This window comes from Oncorhynchus tshawytscha, unplaced genomic scaffold (assembly GCF_018296145.1).
Source record: "Oncorhynchus tshawytscha isolate Ot180627B unplaced genomic scaffold, Otsh_v2.0 Un_scaffold_2906_pilon_pilon, whole genome shotgun sequence".
Classification (NCBI taxonomy): Eukaryota; Metazoa; Chordata; class Actinopteri; order Salmoniformes; family Salmonidae; genus Oncorhynchus; species Oncorhynchus tshawytscha.
The window spans coordinates 445001-464692 of NW_024609776.1; the positions used below are offsets into that span (position 1 = coordinate 445001).

Below are 19692 nucleotides of genomic sequence, written 5' to 3' on the forward strand. Positions count from 1 at the left end.
TGGCCGTCCTATAAAATCTGATATGAACCATTAGAGGTGTACAGCATTATCATCTTTCATAAGCATCTTGTAGTGTCCATGTTCTGTATCTATAAGAGGGTCATCTGTCAACATGTCTGCATTAGTCTGTTTGGTATGGACCCACCTTTTATTTACTACTCTCTCTCTTTTCTCTCTCTCTCTCCTCTCTCTCTCTCAATCTCTCTCCCTCTCTTCTCCTCTCTCCCTCTCTCTCATCTCTCTCAAGATCCCCTCTCTCTCTCTCTCTCTCTCTCTCTCTCTCTCTCCCACTCTAATAAATCATCTCTCTTGTCTTTCTCTCTTTCTCTCTTCTCTCTCTTTCTCTCTCTCTCTTCTCAACTCTCTTCTTCTCTCTCTCTCTCTCTCTCTCTCACCTCTCTCTCTCTCTTTCTCCCTCTCTCTCTTCTCTCACTCTCTCTCTTCTCCTCTCTCTCTTCTCCACTCTCCCTCTCTTCTCTCCTCTCTCTCTCTCCTCCTCTCTCTCTCTCAATTCAATTAGGAAGTGGAACTCAGTTTCCACCTCATTTTGTGGGCAGTGTGCACATAGCCTGTCTTCTCTTGGGAGCCAGGTCTGCCTACGGCGGCCTTTCTCAATAGCAAGGCTATGCTCACTGAGTCTGTACATAGTCAAAGCTTTCCTTAAGTTTGGGTCAGTCACAGTGGTCAGGTATTCTGCCGCTGTGTACTCTCTGTTTAGGGCCAAATAGCATTCTAGTTTGCTCTGTTTTATGTCAATTCTTTCCAATGTGTCAAGTAATTATCTTTTTGTTTTCTCATGATTTGGTTGGGTCTAATTGTGTTGCTGTCCTGGGACTCTGTGGGGTCTAATTGTGTTGCTGTCCTGGGACTCTATGGGGTCTAATTGTGTTGCTGTCCTGGGACTCTGTGGGGTCTAATTGTGTTGCTGTCCTGGGACTCTGTGGGGTCTAATTGTGTTGCTGTCCTGGGACTCTGTGGGGTCTAATTGTGTTGCTGTCCTGGGACTCTATGGGGTCTAATTGTGTTGATGTCCTGGGACTCTGTGGGGTGTGTTTGTGTTTGTGAACAGAGCCCCAGGACCAGCTTGCTTAGGGAACTCTTCTCCAGGTTCATCTCTCTGTAGGTGATGTAGGTGATGGCTTTGGTGATGTAGGTGATGGCTTTGGTGATGTAGGTGATGGCTTGTTATGGAAGGTTTGGGAATCGCTTCCTTTTAGGTGGTTGTAGAATTTAACAGCTATTTTCTGGATTTTGATCATTACTGGTTATCGGCCTAATTCTGCGCTACTTTCATTATTTCTCCCACTCTCTCTGTCTCCCACTCTCTCTGTCTCCTACTCTCTCTTTCTACTACTCTCTCTGTCTCCTACTCTCCTACTCTCTCTGTCTCCTACTCTCTCTGTCTCCTACTCTCTCTTTCTACTACTCTCTCTCTTTCTCCTACTCTCCTACTCTCTCTGTCTCCTACTCTCTCTGTCTGCTACTCTCTCTTTCTCCTACTTTCCCTGTCTCCTACTCTCTCATTCTCCTACTCTCTAGTTCTCCTACTCTCTCGTTCTCCTACTCTCTCGTTCTCCTACTCTCTAGTTCTCCTACTCTCTAGTTCTCCTACTCTCTAGTTCTCCTACTCTCTCGTTCTCCTACTCTCTCATTCTCCTACTCTCTCTTTCTCCTACTCTCTCTTTCTCCTACTCTCTCTGTCTCCTTCTCTCTCTGTCTCCTTCTCTCTCTTTCTCCTTCTCTCTCTTTCTCCTTCTCTCTCTTTCTCCTACTCTCTCTTTCTCCTACTCTCCTACTCTCTCTGTCTCCTACTCTCTAGTTCTCCTACTCTCTAGTTCTCCTACTCTCTCGTTCTCCTACTATCTCTTTTTCCTACTCTCTCTGTCTCCTACTCTCTCGTTATCCTACTCTCTAGTTCTTCTACTCTCTCTGTCTCTCACCTCTACATCTATCTCTATATGAGAACATACATAGGTTTTAATGCACTGGTATGAGAGGGTTTATGTCCCTGCCTGCAGCAGCAATGTGTGTCTGTATTCTGTCTGTAGTCTGTCTGTAGTCTGTCTGAATCCTGTCTGTAGTCTGTCTGTATTCTGTCTGAATCCTGTCTGTAGTCTGTCTGAATCCTGTCTGTAGTCTGCCTGAATCCTGTCTGTATTCTGTCTGTATTCTGTCTGTAGTCTGTATTCTATATAAGACGCTCCCTGGTCTATTTATACCTCTGTGTTTATTGCCTCATTCAGCCTGCTAATAACCTGGCCGACAGGAACCATTTGATATCTCATTACTGCTGATGAGACTCAATCACATTGACACAATCATCACAGACATGGCACTGCTTTCTCTCTTTTCCTCGTTCTCTCTCTCATCACAGACATGGAACTCTCTCTCCTCTACAATACCTCTCCTCTCCACCTCTACCTCTCTACCTCCTCCTCTCTCTCCTTCTCTACAATACATCTCCTCTCTACCTCCTCCTCTCTCTCCTTCTCTACAATACCTCTCCTCTCCACCTCCTCCTCTCTCTCCTTCTCTACAATACCTCTCCTCTCCACCTCCTCTCTCTCCATCTCTAAATACCTCTCCTCTCTACCTCTCTCTCTCTACCTCCTCTCTCTCCATCTCTACAAAACTTCTCCTCTCCTCTCTAACTCTCTCTCTACCTCGTCGTCTCTCTCCTTCTCTACAATACCTCTCTTCTCCACCTCTACCTCTCTCTCTCTTCCTCCTACTCTCTCTCCTTCTCTACAATACCTCTCCTCTCCACCTCCTCTCTCTCCATCTCTAAATACCTCTCCTCTCTACCTCTCTCTCTCTACCTCCTTCTCTCTCTCCATCTCTACAATACTTCTCCTCTCCTCTCTACCTCTCTCTCTACCTCCTCCTCCTCTCCATCTCTACAATACTTCTCCTCTCCTCTCTACCTCCTCCCCCTCTCCATCTCTACAATACTTCTCCTCTCCTCTCTACCTCCTCCCCCTCTCCATCTCTACAATACTTCTCCTCTCCTCTCTACCTCCTCCTCTCTCTCCTTCTCTACAATACCTCTCTCTCTACCTCCTTCTCTCTCTCCATCTCTACAATACTTCTCCTCTCCACCTCTACCTCTCTCTCTCTTCCTCCTCCTCCTCTCCATCTCTACAATACCTCTCATCTCCTCTCTACCTTTCTCTCTACCTCGTCGTCTCTCTCCTTCTCTACAATACTTCTCCTCTCCACCTCTACCTCTCTCTCTCTACCTCCTCCTCCTCTCCATCTCTACAATACCTCTCCTCTCTACCTCTCTCTCTCTACCTCCTTCTCTCTCTCCATCTCTAAATACCTCTCCTCTCTACCTCTCTCTCTCTACCTCCTTCTCTCTCTCCATCTCTACAATACTTCTCCTCTCCTCTCTACCTCTCTCTCTACCTCGTCGTCTCTCTCCTTCTCTACAATACCTCTCCTCTCCACCTCTACCTCTCTCCATCTCTACAATACCTCTCCTCTCTACCTCTCTCTCTCTACCTCCTTCTCTCTCTCCATCTCTAAATACCTCTCCTCTCTACCTCTCTCTCTCTACCTCCTTCTCTCTCTCCATCTCTACAATACCTCTCATCTCCTCTCTACCTCTCTCTCTACCTCTCCTTCTCTCTCTCCATCTCTACAATACTTCTCCTCTCCTCTCTACCTCCTCCTCCTCTCCATCTCTACTCCTCTCTCTCTACCTCCATCTCTACACTACTTCTCCTCTCCTCTCTACCTCTCTCTCTACCTCGTCCTCTCTCCATCTCTACAATACTTCTCCTCTCCTCTCTACCTCTCTCTCTACCTCATCGTCTCTCTCCTTCTCTACAATACCTCTCCTCTCCACCTCCTCTCTCTCCATCTCTACAATACTTCTCCTCTCCTCTCTACCTCTCTCTCTACCTTGTCGTCTCTCTCCTTCTCTACAATACCTCACCTCTCCTTCTCCCTCTCTCTATTTCCCTCTCATCCTCTCTTCCTCTGTAGTCATGATGACATTCAGAGGGACACATCATTGCGATAGAAAACAATGCCTCATCTATACAGAACTGTGTGTGGAGTTGTAGCTGGCTGACATGCTGCTAGACTACAGCCACATCTGCCTTCATTAAGACCGTATCCACCAGCCACTGTAATGGATGGCACAGCAGTTAATAAAGAGCAGAGTAATTGATGCCAGAGTCATCGATCACACCGCCGTTTTTCCCAGCACTGTTACTGCACAAAAGTTGAACTATTTTCCACTTGAGACGCCTGGAGCGCTTTGCCAAAAAATAGTCCACCCACACTATCTGAAAACACTGGAATTAAAGGCTTCAGTGGTACTTCGAAAAGACCCCCCCCCCTCACCTAATCCATCACACAGAGGTAACTGGAGACCAGAATAATGGGAACCATAGAAACTGATGGATGGCAGGGTGGTGTGTTGAGCCCAGAGGGAAGATAAGCGGTTGGTAGAAGGAGAGAGATTTAGTTGATTTGATGCTGAGGTAGAATCACACAAGGGGTACGTCTGAAATTATGCTTTACTCCAAATATAGTGAACTACTTTTTGAGTGAGTCAATATGTGGGTCCTGATCAAAAGTAGTGCACAACACTGGGAATAAGGTGCCATTTAGGACATACCCCAACTAATACCCTATTCCCTATATAGTGCACTACTTTAGACCAGGGCCCTATTCCCTATATAGTGCACTACTTTAGACCAGGACCCTATTCCCTATATAGTGCACTACTTTAGACCAGGGCCCTATTCCCTATATAGTGCACTACTTTAGACCAGGACCCTATTCCCTATATAGTGCACTACTTTAGACCAGGGCCCTATTCCCTATATAGTGCACTACTTTAGACCAGGGCCCTATTCCCTATATAGTGCACTACTTTAGACCAGGACCCTATTCCCTATATAGTGCACTACTTTAGACCAGGGCCCTATTTAGGATGCACCTTGTCTTTATAGTCTCCCATCGGAGTGTGAGGTAGCTAGCCATGTTAATGAAGGCCTCAGCTGCAGCTCCAACTGGCTCTGTGCTGATTCAGTCTGTTCAGTAGACAGACAGACATCACCACAACATCCCTCAGCCTCATCAACTCTCACTCTTTCTCTCTGTGCCCCTACACTCACCATCTCTCTCTCTCTCTCTCTCTCTCTCTCTCTCTCTGTCTCTCTCTCTCTCTCTCTGTCTCTCTCTCTCTCTCTCTCTCTCTGTCTCTCTCTTCCCCTGTCACTTTCTCCTTCCCTCTCTGTCTCTCTTCTCTCTCTCTCTGAGGACAAACGAGGATGTAGTGGGGGCAGTGTGTGTCCCTGACTGTAACCCTACAGATCTCTCTGATAATAACTGACAGAGACAGATCACATTGAGAGCATCACATATCACACACACTGCCACCAGAGCAATATACATGAATCACACACACACACACACACACACACACACACACACACACACACACACACACACACACACACATATACACACACACAGGATGGGCACACACACACACACACACAGGACACATATTTCACACAGCACAGAAGCACATACACATCACATGACCACATGGGACAAACACATCACACAGGGAGCCACCAGGCAATATATATCACCAAGCCACTAGGATGGGCTATATCAAATAGCCACGCAGGAGGAGGAGGACTGATATATTTCACACAGCTAACAGAAGCAACATACTGTATATCACATGACCACATGGGACAAATATATCACCTAGATTCCTAGAAATAAGAGGGAGATATAACTCCCACTCCTATAGTGGGATGATATAGGATGACGTATCACTCAACCACAACAGTTATATCAACTAGAAATAAGAGGGAGATATAACTCCCACTCCTATAGTGGGATGATATAGGATGACGTATCACTCAACCACAACAGTTATATCAACTAGAAATAAGAGGGAGATATAACTCCCACTCCTATAGTGGGATGATATAGGATGACGTATCACTCAACCACAACAGTTATATCAACAAGAAATAAGAGGGAGATATAACTCCCACTCCTATAGTGGGATGATATAGGATGACGTATCACTCAACCACAACAGTTATATCAACTAGAAATAAGAAGCCAGTGTTTCCCCTATATTCATCTAGCAGCGGTGGCCCTCCCTTACTAAATTGTTGCCACTGTTGCAAAAAATGATGTAATTTTAAATCTATATATATTTATATTTCCGCCTCTTTGAAATGGATCTTCCTTGGTTCAACGACTGGAAGTCTATGGGAACAGCTAGCATGTTACTGCACTATCATTAGTGGCAATGTACCCCCTGTTATTATTCAGACAGCTGTGGTTATATCATAACATCAGAAACATACCACCCTCAAATGAGGACATCACAATCACCAATCAGAACATGACTGGGTATAACATCACAATCACCAATCAGAACATGACTGGGTATAACATCACAATCACCAATCATAACATGTCTGGGTTGGGCATAACATCACAATCACCAATCATAACATGACTGGGCATAACATCACAATCACCAATCATAACATGACGGCATAACATCACAATCACCAATCATAACATGACTGGGCATAACATCACAATCACCAATCAGAACATGACTGGGCATGACATCACAATCACCAATCATAACATGTCTGGGCATAACATCACAATCACCAATCATAACATGTCTCATAACATCACAATCACCAATCATAACATGACTGGGCATAACATTGGGCAATCATAACATGACGGCATAACATCACAATCACCAATCAGAACATGTCTGGGCATAACATCACAATCACCAATCAGAACATGACTGGGCATAACATCACAATCACCAATCATAACATGACCTGAACATGTTGGGCATCACAATAACATCACAATCACAATGCCTCAACACCACCACCAATCATAACATGACTGGGCATAACATCACAATCACCAATCATAACATGACTGGGCATAACATCACAATCACCAATCATAACATGAATGGGCAGGGCATACCAATGACATCACCAATTATAACATGACTGGGCAGGGCATAACAATGACATCACCAATCATAACATGACTGGGCAGGGCATAACAATGACATCACCAATCATAACATCCTCAATATGCCCAGTTATTAATGCAATTCATATCTCCCAGGTTTTCTCTTCTCATCGCCAAGGTGACCAGAATCTACTAGGCCGTAGCCAATCAGCATTCTGCTCCACCATATTCCATTGGTGTATAGTTAGCGCTCTGTGATTGGGACTATTTAACGTCTCAATGAGAGCATGACACCAGTGTCATAATTGATTAGGACGGGGCAGATGACAATCTGTCCACTGAATACTAATCCATACTGGACCATGGGACTACGCCACAGTGCACAATATACTGTGGTACCATGGACCTAACACCATGGCTCAACAACACCATGGACCTAACACCATGGACCTAACACCATGGACCTAACACCATGCCTCAACACCACCATGGACCTAACACCATGGACCTAACACCATGCCTCAACACCACCATGGACCTAACACCATGGACCTAACACCATGGACCTAACACCATGGACCTAACACCATGGCCCTAACACCATGGACCTAACACCATGCCTCAACACCACCATGGACCTAACACCATGGACCTAACACCCTAACACCATGGACCTAACACCATGGACCTAACACCACCATGGACCTAACACCATGGACCTAACACCATGCCTCAACACCACCATGGACCTAACACCATGGACCTAACACATGGACCTAACACCACCATGGACCTAACACCATGGACCTAACACCATGCCTCAACACCATGGACCTAACATGGACCTAACACCATGGACCTAACACCATGGACCTAACACCATGGCCTCAACACCACCATGGACCTAACACCATGGACCCAACACCATGGATCTAACACCATGCCTCAACACCACCATGGACCATAACACCATGGACCTAACACCATGGACCTAACACCACCTAACACCATGGACCATGGACCTAACACCATGGACCTAACACCATGCCTCAACACACCATGGACCTAACACCAACACCATGGACCTCAACACCACCATGGACCTAACACCATGGACCTAACACCACCTCAACACCATGGACCTAACACCATGGACCTAACACCATGCCTCAACACCACCATGGACCTAACACCATGGACCTAACACCATGCCTCAACACCACCATGGACCTAACACCATGGACCCTAACACCATGGACCTAACACCATCCTCAACACCACCTCTAACACCACCACCATGGACCTAACACCATGCCTCAACACCACCATGGACCTAACACCATGGACCTAACACCATCAACACCACCATGGACCTAACACCACCACCATGGACCTAACACCATGGACCTAACACCATGCCTCAACACCACCATGGACCTAACACCATGGACCTAACACCATGCCTCAACACCACCATGGACCACCATGGACCTAACACCATGCCTCAACACCACCATGGACCTAACACCATGGCTCAACAACACCATGGACCTAACACCATGGACCTAACACCATTCCTCAACACCACCATGGACCTAACACCATGCCTCAACACCATGGACCTAACACCATGCCTCAACACCACCATGGACCTAACACCATGGACCTAACACCATGCCTCAACACCACCATGGACCTAACACCATGCCTCAACACCACCATGGACCTAACACCATGGCTCAACAACACCATGGACCTAACACCATGGACCTAACACCATGGCTCAACAACACCATGCTCAGTCATGTCCTGCTTAGGCCTGTTTACACACCAACACAGTGCTGTTTATTAACCCTACCAGTCCCAAGGCCACAGCAAAAATCAGCCTCTCATTGATCTGACTTTCATTGATCTGCACATCCAGCCCTTATATTTATTCTCACAATGAAGAGTTTTAACATTGTATTTTCAGGACAACCAGGGCTACAAGTAGAACAAAACAACTATTTGACATCAAATCAAATCAAATCAAATGTATTGGTCATATACACATGGTTAGCAGATGTTAATGCGAGTGTAGCGAAATGCTTGTGCTTCTAGTTCCGACCATGCAGTAATAACCAACGAGTAATCTATCCTAACAATTCCACAACTACTACCTTATACACACAAGTGTAAAGGGATAAAGAATATGTACATAAAGATATATGAATGAGTGATGGTACAGAACGGCATAGGCAAGATGCAGTAGATGGTATAGAGTACAGTACATACATATGAGATGAGTAATATAGGGTATGTAAACAAAGTGGCATAGTTTAAAGTGGCTAATGATACATGTATTACATAAAGATGCAGTAGATGATATAGAGTACAGTATATACATATACATATGAGATGAATAATGTAGGGCATGTAAACATTATATTAAGTAGTATTGTTTAAAGTGGCTAGTGATATATTTTTACATCAATTTACATCAATTCCCATTATTAAAGTGGCTGGAGTTGAGTCAGTGTTTTGGCAGCAGCCACTCAATGTTAGTGGTGGCTGTTTAACAGTCTGATGGCCTTGAGATAGAAGCTGCTTTTCAGTCTCTCGGTCCCTGCTTTGATGCACCTGTACTGACCTCGCCTTCTGGATGATAGCGGGGTGAACAGGCAGTGGCTCGGGTGGTTGTTGTCCTTGATGATCTTTATGGCCTTCCTGTGACATCGGGTGGTGTAGGTGTCCTGGAGGGCAGGTAGTTTGCCCCCGGTGAAGCGTTGTGCAGACCTCACTACCCTCTGGAGAGCCTTACGGTTGTGGGCGGAGCAGTTGCCGTACCAGGCGGTGATACAGCCCGCCAGGATGCTCTCGATTGTGCATCTGTAGAAGTTTGTGAGTGCTTTTGGTGACAAGCCAAATTTCTTCAGCCTCCTGAGGTTGAAGAGGCGCTGCTGCGCCTTCTTCACGACGCTGTCTGTGTGGGTGGACCAATTCAGTTTGTCTGTGATGTGTACGCCGAGGAACTTAAAACTTACTACCCTCTCCACTACTGTCCCGTCGATGTGGATAGGGGGGGTGCTCCCTCTGCTGTTTCCTGAAGTCCACAATCATCTCCTTTGTTTTGTTGACATTGAGTGTAAGGTTATTTTCCTGACACCACACTCCGAGGGCCCTCACCTCTTCCCTGTAGGCCGTCTAGTCGTTGTTGGTAATCAAGCCTACCACTGTAGTGTCGTCCACAAACTTGATGATTGAGTTGGAGGCGTGCATGGCCACGCAGTCGTCGGTGAACAGGTAGTACAGGAGAGGGCTCAGAACGCACCCTTGTGGGGCCCCAGTGTTGAGGATCAGCGGGGTGGAGATGTTGTTGCCTACCCTCACCACCTGGGGGCGGCCCGTCAGGAAGTCCAGTACCCAGTTGCACAGGGCGGGGTCGAGTCCCAGGGTCTCGAGCTTGATAACGAGTTTGGAGGGTACTATGGTGTTAAATGCTGAGCTGTAGTCGATGAACAGCATTCTCACATAGGTATTCCTCTTGTCCAGATGGGTTAGGGCAGTGTGCAGTGTGGTTGAGATTGCGTCGTCTGTGGACCTATTTGGGCGGTAAGCAAATTGGAGTGGGTCTAGGGTGTCAGGTAGGGTGGAGGTGATATGGTCCTTGACTAGTCTCTCAAAGCACTTCATGATGACGGAAGTGAGTGCTACGGGGCGGTAGTCGTTTAGCTCAGTTACCTTAGCTTTCTTGGGAACAGGGACAATGGTGGCCCTCTTGAAGCATGTGGGAACTGCAGACTGGGATAAGGATTGATTGAATATGTCCGTAAGCACACCAGCCAACTGGTCTGCGCATGCTCTGAGGACGCGGCTGGGGATGCCGTCTGGGCCTGCAGCCTTGCGAGGGTTAACACGTTTAAATGTTTTACTCACGTCGGCTGCAGTGAAGGAGAGTCTGCAGGTTTTGGTTGCGGGCCGTGTCAGTGGCACTGTATTGTCCTCAAAGTGGGCAAAAATGTTATTTAGTCTGTCGGGGAGCAAGACATCCTGGTCCGTGACGGGGCTGGTTTTCTTTTTGTAGTCCGTTATTGACTGTAGACCCTGCCACATAACTCTCTTGTCTGAGCCGTTGAATTGTGACTCTACTTTGTCTCTATACTGACGCTTAGCTTGTTTGATTGCCTTGCGGAGGGAGTAGCTACACTGTTTGTATTCGGTCATGTTACCAGTCACCTTGCCCTGGTTAAAAGCAGTGGTTCGCGCTTTCAGTTTCACGCGAATGCTGCCATCAATTCACGGTTTCTGGTTTGGGAATGTTTTAATCGTTGCTATGGGAACGACATCGTCAATGCACTTTCTAATGAACTCGCTCATTGAATCAGCGTATTCGTCAATTTTGTTGTTGGAAGCAATGCGGAACATATCCCAGTCCACGTGATCGAAGCAGTCTTGGAGTGTGGAATCAGATTGGTCGGACCATCGTTGAACAGACCTGAGCGCGGGAGCTTCTTGTTTTAGTTTCTGTCTGTAGGCAGGGAGCAACAAAATGGAGTCGTGGTCAGCTTTTCCGAAAGGAGGTCGGGGGAGGGCCTTATATGCGTCACGGAAGTTAGACTAACAATGATCCAGGGTTTTACCAGCCCTGGTTGCGCAATCGATATGCTGATACAATTTAGGGAGTCTTGTTTTCAGATTAGCCTTGTTAAAATCCCCAGCTACAATGAATGCAGCCTCAGGATATGTGGTTTCCAGTTTGCAAAGAGTCAACTAAATAAATAAATAAACAGTTGTATTCATTCATGTTTTATTGACAAATGCCAATACAAAACATAAGGTCCACCAAAGCAAAAACAAGTACAGAAATGGTTTGCTCACTGGGAAATGAATATCCAACTAGTCAGTGACAACTGGGTGGAGTTTGTGACAGCAACTATGTAAACGTATTACAGTATTATAGACACTATGTCCTGGGATTTCCTATGATCTATGTAGAAGAACCCCTTACAGTATTATAGACACTATGTCCTGGGATTTCCTATGATCTATGCAGAAGAACCCCTTACAGTATTATAGACACTATGTCCTGGGATTTCCTATGATCTATGTAGAAGAACCCCTTACAGTATTATAGACACTATGTCCTGGGATTTCCTATGATCTATGTAGAAGAACCCCTTACAGTATTATAGACACTATGTCCTGGGATTTCCTATGATCTATGTAGAAGAACCCCTTACAGTATTATAGACACTATGTCCTGGGATTTCCTATGATCTATGTAGAAGAACCCCTTACAGTATTATAGACACTATGTGCTATGATCTGCTATGTGGAAGAACCTTACCTTCTAGCGACTCTTCTGTAGCTTGTGAGGTCATAGACCTAAACATGTCACACGTGCGTGTTCCTGAGAGCCTCAGCTTTTCAGAGATCGCTTTAAATAGTTTGTAGCTCAAACCAATCTGACTCAACAGAATTTTCTCTCACAAACACAGCTCTAACTCAGCCCCCGTTAGATGATCCAATGTTCTGTAGCCCAAACATACGATGTGTGTCCTTTCCTGTAGTCAAATGACCAAATCAAAATCATGTGGCCTCATGGGTTTTTATGTCAAACGGCTTAGTTATAAACTCAAAAAACTCAAACCTCAAAATGGAAGACATTTCAACTCTATATCTGACATGATACAGGTGTCTTCTTTTGTTAAGCCCATAACCATGTGTGTGAGGTGGATACTGTTGTTACAAAGTAGATTTGTTTAAGACGACCAAGAAACAGTCTGATTGGCCCTGATTTAGCCCACTGCATTAAAAGGTTTTAAAAGGGGTTGGAAGTCCTAAATCACGCCGACGTGACGACGGTGAGATTCACTGGCTTAAACAACAGCACAGGGTAATACTGTAACTATTCCTCACTTTTGAGCCCAAGTGAAGACTGTAAATACGGCCCCATACTGACATCATATGGGCTTCTGGTTAAATGTCGTAGTAATAAGATGCAGAGGGGTTTCAGATGACATTATATTATAAACGGTCTCCATACAGAAGTCTCTTCCTCTCAGCGTCCAGCAGTCTGTGCCCAGGGGTCGCTCCGCCTTACTGAAGGCTTAGAGGTCAGGCTTAGGGTCTGGGTTAGGGGTCAGGCTTAGGGTCTGGGTTAGGGGCCAGGGTTAGGGTCTGGGTTAGGGGCCAGGGTTAGGGTCTGGGTTAGGGGCCAGGGTTAGGGTCTGGGTTAGGGGCCAGGGTTAGGGTCTGGGTTAGGGGCCTGGGTTAGGGGTCAGGGTCTGGGTTAGGGGTCAGGCTTAGGGTCTGGGTTAGGGGGGGTCAGGGGTCTGGGTTAGGGGCCAGGGTTAGGGTCTCAGGGGTTAGGGTCTGGGTTAGGGGTCAGGGTGGGGTCAGGGTTAGGGTCTGGGTTATGGGTCAGGGTCTGGGTTAGGGGGGGTCAGGGTCTGGGTTAGGGGTCAGGGTTAGGGTCTGGGTTAGGGGCCAGGGGTTAGGGTCTGGGGTCAGGGTCTGGGTTAGGGGGTCAGGGGGTCAGGGTTAGGGTCAGGGTTATGGTCTGGGTTAGAGGTCAGGGTTAGGGTCTGGGTTAGGGGTCAGGTTTAGGGTCTGGGTTAGGGGTCAGGGTTAGGGTCTGCGTTAGGGGTCAGGGATCTTACCCTCAGCGTCCAGCAGTCTGTCTATGCCCAGGGTTTGCTCAGCCTTGCTGAAGGCGTGATCCAATCTCTCCATGGCACTCTTCTGCTTCTCCACAATGCTCCAATCAAACAGCTCGGGCCTGCAGGGGGCAGGAACAGAATGAGCCAATCAGATTCATCCTCTAAACATCCTCTAGCCAATCAGACCACTCTGTTCCAGACTAAATGCCAACAGGTAAAGGAGTAGAAGAGCTGATTGGATGATGACTGGGCAGATTAGAGCGTTTCTTATTGAATCCTGTTCTGAGGGCAGACACAAATTTGCAATCTTGCCTTGAGCCAGATAAAATAAGGAAAACCCACTGAGGAATTTAAGGGCTAACATCTGACCTGCGACCTGTGGATGAGTGTTATGGATGAATGTCTCTGACCTGACTCGACTGATTAAGATTTAACATAGTGAAAACTAACGAAATGTTGATTTTCTCTATCAGGAAAGGATGGTGTGTCCACTACCAAGTATTCTGATGAGTTTAACAATGATTCTGTATCTCAGGCCTGCTGCCTTGGGAGAGCAGTTAGTGAAACTCTGCAGGTCTATAAAGGAACCAGAAAACAGATGTTAAGAGAGCTCCCAATTCAAAACAAATGTAATTTGTCACGTGCACCGAATACAACAGGTGTAGTAGACCTTACAGTGAAATGCTTACTGACAGGCTCTTGCCTATAAACAGGAGGTACCGGTACAGAGTCAATGTGCAGGGGCACCGCTTAGTGGAGGTAATTGAGGTAATATGTACATGTAGGTAGAGTTAAAGTGACAGTGCATAGATAATAAACAGAGAGCAACAGCAGCACAACAGAGAGGGTGGAGGGGACGACAATGCAGATAGTCTGGGTGGCCATTTGATTAACTCTTCAGGAGTCTTATCTCTTGGGTGTAGAAGCTGTTAAGAAGCGTTTTGGACCTAGACTTAAGGCCCAATGAAGTAAGGCCTGGACATTAGTTTGTTTTTGCCCAACGTTTTACACACACACACACACCTGCATACACACACAACCCACCCATCTATACTGATGTATTATGTGTTGATACAGAGGGTGATGTATTATGTGTTAGTGGTGTTGATACAGCGGGTGATGTATTATGTGTTAGTGGTGTTGATACAGTGGGTGATGTATTATGTGTTAGTACAGTGGGTGATGTATTATGTGTTAGTGGTGTTGATACAGTGGGTGATGTATTATGTGTTAGTACAGTGGGTGATGTATTATGTGTTGATACAGTGGGTGATGTATTATGTGTTGTTAGTACAGTGGGTGATGTATTATGTGTTGATACAGAGGGTGATGTATTATGTGTTAGTACAGTGGGTGATGTATTATGTGTTAGTGGTGTTGATACAGTGGGTGATGTATTATGTGTTAGTACAGTGGGTGATGTATTATGTGTTGATACAGAGGGTGATGTATTATGTGTTAGTACAGTGGGTGATGTATTATGTGTTGATACAGAGGGTGATGTATTATGTGTTGATACAGTGGGTGATGTATTATGTGTTAGTGGTGTTGATACAGAGGGTGATGTATTATGTGTTAGTGGTGTTGATACAGAGGGTGATGTATTATGTGTTAGTGGTGTTGATACAGTGGGTGATGTATTATGTGTTAGTGGTGTTGGTACAGTGGGTGATGTATTATGTGTTGATACAGCGGGTGATGTATTATGTGTTAGTGGTGTTGATACAGTGGGTGATGTATTATGTGTTGATACAGTGGGTGATGTATTATGTGTTGATACAGTGGGTGATGTATTATGTGTTAGTGGTGTTGATACAGAGGGTGATGTATTATGTGTTAGTGGTGTTGATACAGAGGGTGATGTATTATGTGTTGATACAGAGGGTGATGTATTATGTGTTGATACAGTGGTGTTGATACAGCGGGTGATGTATTATGTGTTAGTGGTGTTGATACAGAGGGTGATGTATTATGTGTTGATACAGCGGGTGATGTATTATGTGTTAGTGGTGTTGATACAGCGGGTGATGTATTATGTGTTAGTACAGTGGGTGATGTATTATGTGTTGATACAGAGGGTGATGTATTATGTGTGGACTTGTTATTGGGTTTGAGTTGGTTCTTCACGGCTGAGAAAGGATGCACCTTAAAGGACACGTAAATAAAAGTTTCTGAAGTCTACTGTCACGAATTCTGATGGGAATTGTACTGAAAAACAATGTGACCTGGAACAGAGGTTGTTTTGAACATTTTCAAATATTTAGTCTCAGTAAAGGAGAAGAAAGGGAAAGAGCTGAGGATCAGCTAGCAGGTCTTCTACCCACAGGAACCAAAGCAGCGTTCTTCCCCTTCTTTCATTAACTGTAACCTTTAACCTCTGTGTTGACCTCTGTCCTGACTTCCTGCTGAGGCGGATCAGCCTCACTAGAAAGGCCAGAGGTTGAAAGGTGAATGTAACAAGTAATGCAGATATTTCTGACGGAGTATATTGCTGCTTTGTTTTGATTTAGTTTCTCTCCCAAGGGTTTTATTCATCCACCTCCATATTCCTCCAACTACCTCCCTGTACCTCCATCTACCTCCATCCACCTCCATCTACCATCTACTTCCATCTACCTTCCTGTACCTCCATCTACCATCTACCTCTATCCACCTCCATCTACCTCCATCCACCTTCATCTACCTCCATGTACCTACATCTACCTCCCTGTACCTCCATCTACCTCCCTGTGCGTCCATCTACCATCTACCTCCACCTACCTCCCTGCACCTCCATCTACATCCATCCACCTCCATCTACCTCCATCTACTTCCATCTACTTCCATCTACTTCCATCTACCTCCCTGTACCTCCCTGTACCTCCCTGTACCGCCATCTACCTCCCTGTACCGCCATCTACCATCTACCTCCATCTACCTCCATCCACCTCCATCTACCTCCATCTACATCCCTGTACCTCCATCCACCTCCATCCTTCTCCATCCACCTCCATCTACCTCCATCTACCTCCCTGTACCTCCCTGTACCTCCATCTACCTCCCTGTGCGTCCATCTACTATCTACCTCCACCTACCTCCCTGCACCTCCATCTACCATCTACCTCCCTGTACCTCCCTGTACCGCCATCTACCATCTACCTCTATCCACCTCCATCTACCTCCATCCACCTTCATCTACCTCCATCTACCTCCCTGTACCTCCATCTACCTCCCTGTGCGTCCATCTACCATCTACCTCCACCTACCTCCCTGCACCTCCATCTACCTCCATCCACCTCCATCTACCATCTACCTCCATCTACTTCCATCTACCTTCCTGTACCTCCCTGTACCTCCATCTACCATCTACCTCTATCCACCTCCATCTACCTCCATGTACCTACATCTACCTCCCTGTACCTCCATCTACCTCCCTGTACGTCCATATACCATCTACCTCCACCTAGGCGTTCACTACGGCCTTGTCCCTCACCACTTCTACCTGAGACCTGAGTCCGAGCCAGCAACTTGTGTACGTGGAGGCTATTGACTGCTTTTCTCTCAGGAGTATTATGTTTTCTCGCGTGAGTCCTGAGACCGAGCACGTGAAGCGAGCATGGAGAGATCTTGTCTGCTGATCAAAAATGGAGGAGACAAAATGGAGGAGACAAAATGGACAGTGAAGGCTGGTCAGGTGAGAGACTCATCTGGTTGGGAAAATTAGTCTATCCCCCAGATATTGACTTTGGGACATCATCAAGGACCATGTGTGTTGCTGTGAGTAGAAACTGTAAAGCCCTCTGAAGAAGAAAATTAAGAGATGCCAGAAAAATGAGTGTTGGGAGTGGGGGGGTCAACCTTGCCGTAATTGATTTGGGATTGCCAATATTGTTTATTTGCAGTAGCAGGTTGATTGTGGGGGTCTTCACACTGGAAAACATATGTAGTAATGTTGAAATAAATAGATTGAGATACTGATTTGTCTGATATACCACTCAGGACGGTGCATGGCAAAGACAAACAGGGGACTGTTAGGCTACTGTTGTCACGACTTCCGTAGAAGTCGGTCCCTATCCTTGTTCGGGCGGTGTTCGGGTGGTGTTCGGGCGGCGCTCGGGTGGTGTTCGGGTGGGTGGTGTTCGGGCGGTGTTCGGGCGGTGTTCGGGTGGGGTGGTGTTCGGGCAGTGTTCGGGTGGTGTTCGGGTGGTGTTCGGGCAGTGTTCGGGTGGTGTTCGGGCAGTGTTCGGTGGTCCACGTCACCGATCTTCTAGCCATCACTGATCCATTTTTCATTGTGTCTTTTGTCTTGTTTTGTCTTGTCTTCCTTCACGCCTGGTTCCAATCCCATCAATGACATGCTGTGTATTTAACCCTCTGTTTCCCATCATGTCCTGGTCAGATTGTGTGTTTGTATGTTTGTGTATTATGTATTGGTGAGCGACAGGTTCTTGTACCCACTTTTATTTATGTTGTATTCTGGTTTGGGAGTTTTGTTAAGTTTATTAAAGGACTCCATTTATACCGAGTTGGATTCTCCTGCGCCTGACTTCCTGCCACCTGCACACACGTTGTTACAACTGGGAAAAGCGACTGGTAGAAATGTAAGATACATCAGGTTCATGTTAACGTTAGCAGGATATATACTGTATATTTATCTCTCCCTGTATGTCCTGGCAGTGTCTGTGTGTGCTAAGTTGAAGGGTCAAATGGTGAATTAAAATGGTAGACTCAACGTTCATATCTGTTGATAATACTGATGTCAGACTGCTGAAGGTACGAGGACAGCGAGTGTTGTAGCTTTATCGTGTGAAAAACGGACTTCCCTGGTGTTTATAGGACATTGGTGGTGTGAAAAACGGACTTCCCTGGTGTTTATAGGACATTGGTGGTGTGAAAAACGGACTTCCCTGGTGTTTATAGGACATTGGTGGTGTGAAAAACAGACTTCCCTGGTGTTTATAGGACATTGGTGATGTGAAAAACAGACTTCCCTGGTGTTTATAGGACATTGGTGGTGTGAAAAACGGACTTCCCTGGTGTTTATAGGACATTGGTGGTGTGAAAATATATGAGAAGAAACGTGTAGCTGAAATACTGCAGAGAAATGTTTCCAATTCCAACGACAATGAGGATGATTATGAGTACATGATGCATGAGATGTTTAATGATCAACAATTGATGCAATGTTGATTTGTGCCACTCTGCACAACCTCGCTTCAGGGTCACTGCCTCTACACAACCTCGCTTCAGGGTCACTGCCTTTGGACAACCTCACTTCAGGGTCACTGCCTCTACACAACCTCGCTTCAGGGTCACTGCCTCTACACAACCTCACTTCAGGGTCACTGCCTCTACACAACCTCACTTCAGGGTCACTGCCTCTACACAACCTCGCTTCAGGGTCACTGCCTCTACACAACCTCGCTTCAGGGTCACTGACAACCTCACTTCAGGGTCACTGCCTCTACACACCTGCCAGGGTCACTGCCTCTACAACCTCACTTCCTCAACTTCAGGGTCACTGGGTCACCTGCTTCAGGGTCACTGCCTACACAACCTCGCTTCAGGGTCACTGCCTCTACACAACCTCACTTCAGGGTCACTGCCTCTACACAACCTCGCTTCAGGGTCACTGCCTCTACACAACCTTCAGGGTCACTGCCTCACAGGGTCACTGCCTCTACACGCTTCAGGGGGTCAGGGTCACTGCCTCTACACAACCTCAGGGTCACTGCCTCTACACAACCTCGCTTCAGGGTCACTGCCTCTACACAACACAACCTCGCTTCAGGGTCACTGTCACTGCCTCTACACAACCTTCAGGGTCACTGCCTCTACACAGGGTCACTGCCTCTACACAACCTCGCTTCAGGGTCACTGCCTCTACACAACCTCGCTTCAGGGTCACTGCCTCTACACAACCTCGCTTCAGGGTCACTGGTCAGGGTCCCTGCCTCTGGACAACCTCGCTTCAGGGTCACTGCCTCTGGACAACCTCGCTTCAGGGTCACTGCCTCTGGACAACCTCGTCAGGGTCACTGCCTCTACACAACCTCGCTTCAGGGTC

At 46.5% G+C, this 19692-nt stretch overlaps 1 protein-coding gene across 1 annotated transcript in view; it reads right to left on the reverse strand.

The window, feature by feature from the left end:
- The window catches only part of LOC121845833 (dystrophin-like), a gene marked incomplete at its 5' end in the record, with an annotated part of 49954 nt that extends 36189 nt beyond the window's left edge, over window positions 1–13765 (reverse strand). The window contains 1 exon segment of the mRNA XM_042317915.1: window positions 13647–13765. Within this exon segment, the coding sequence (XP_042173849.1) occupies window positions 13647–13765 (119 nt within the window).
- Window positions 13766–19692: the final 5927 nt, after the last annotated feature.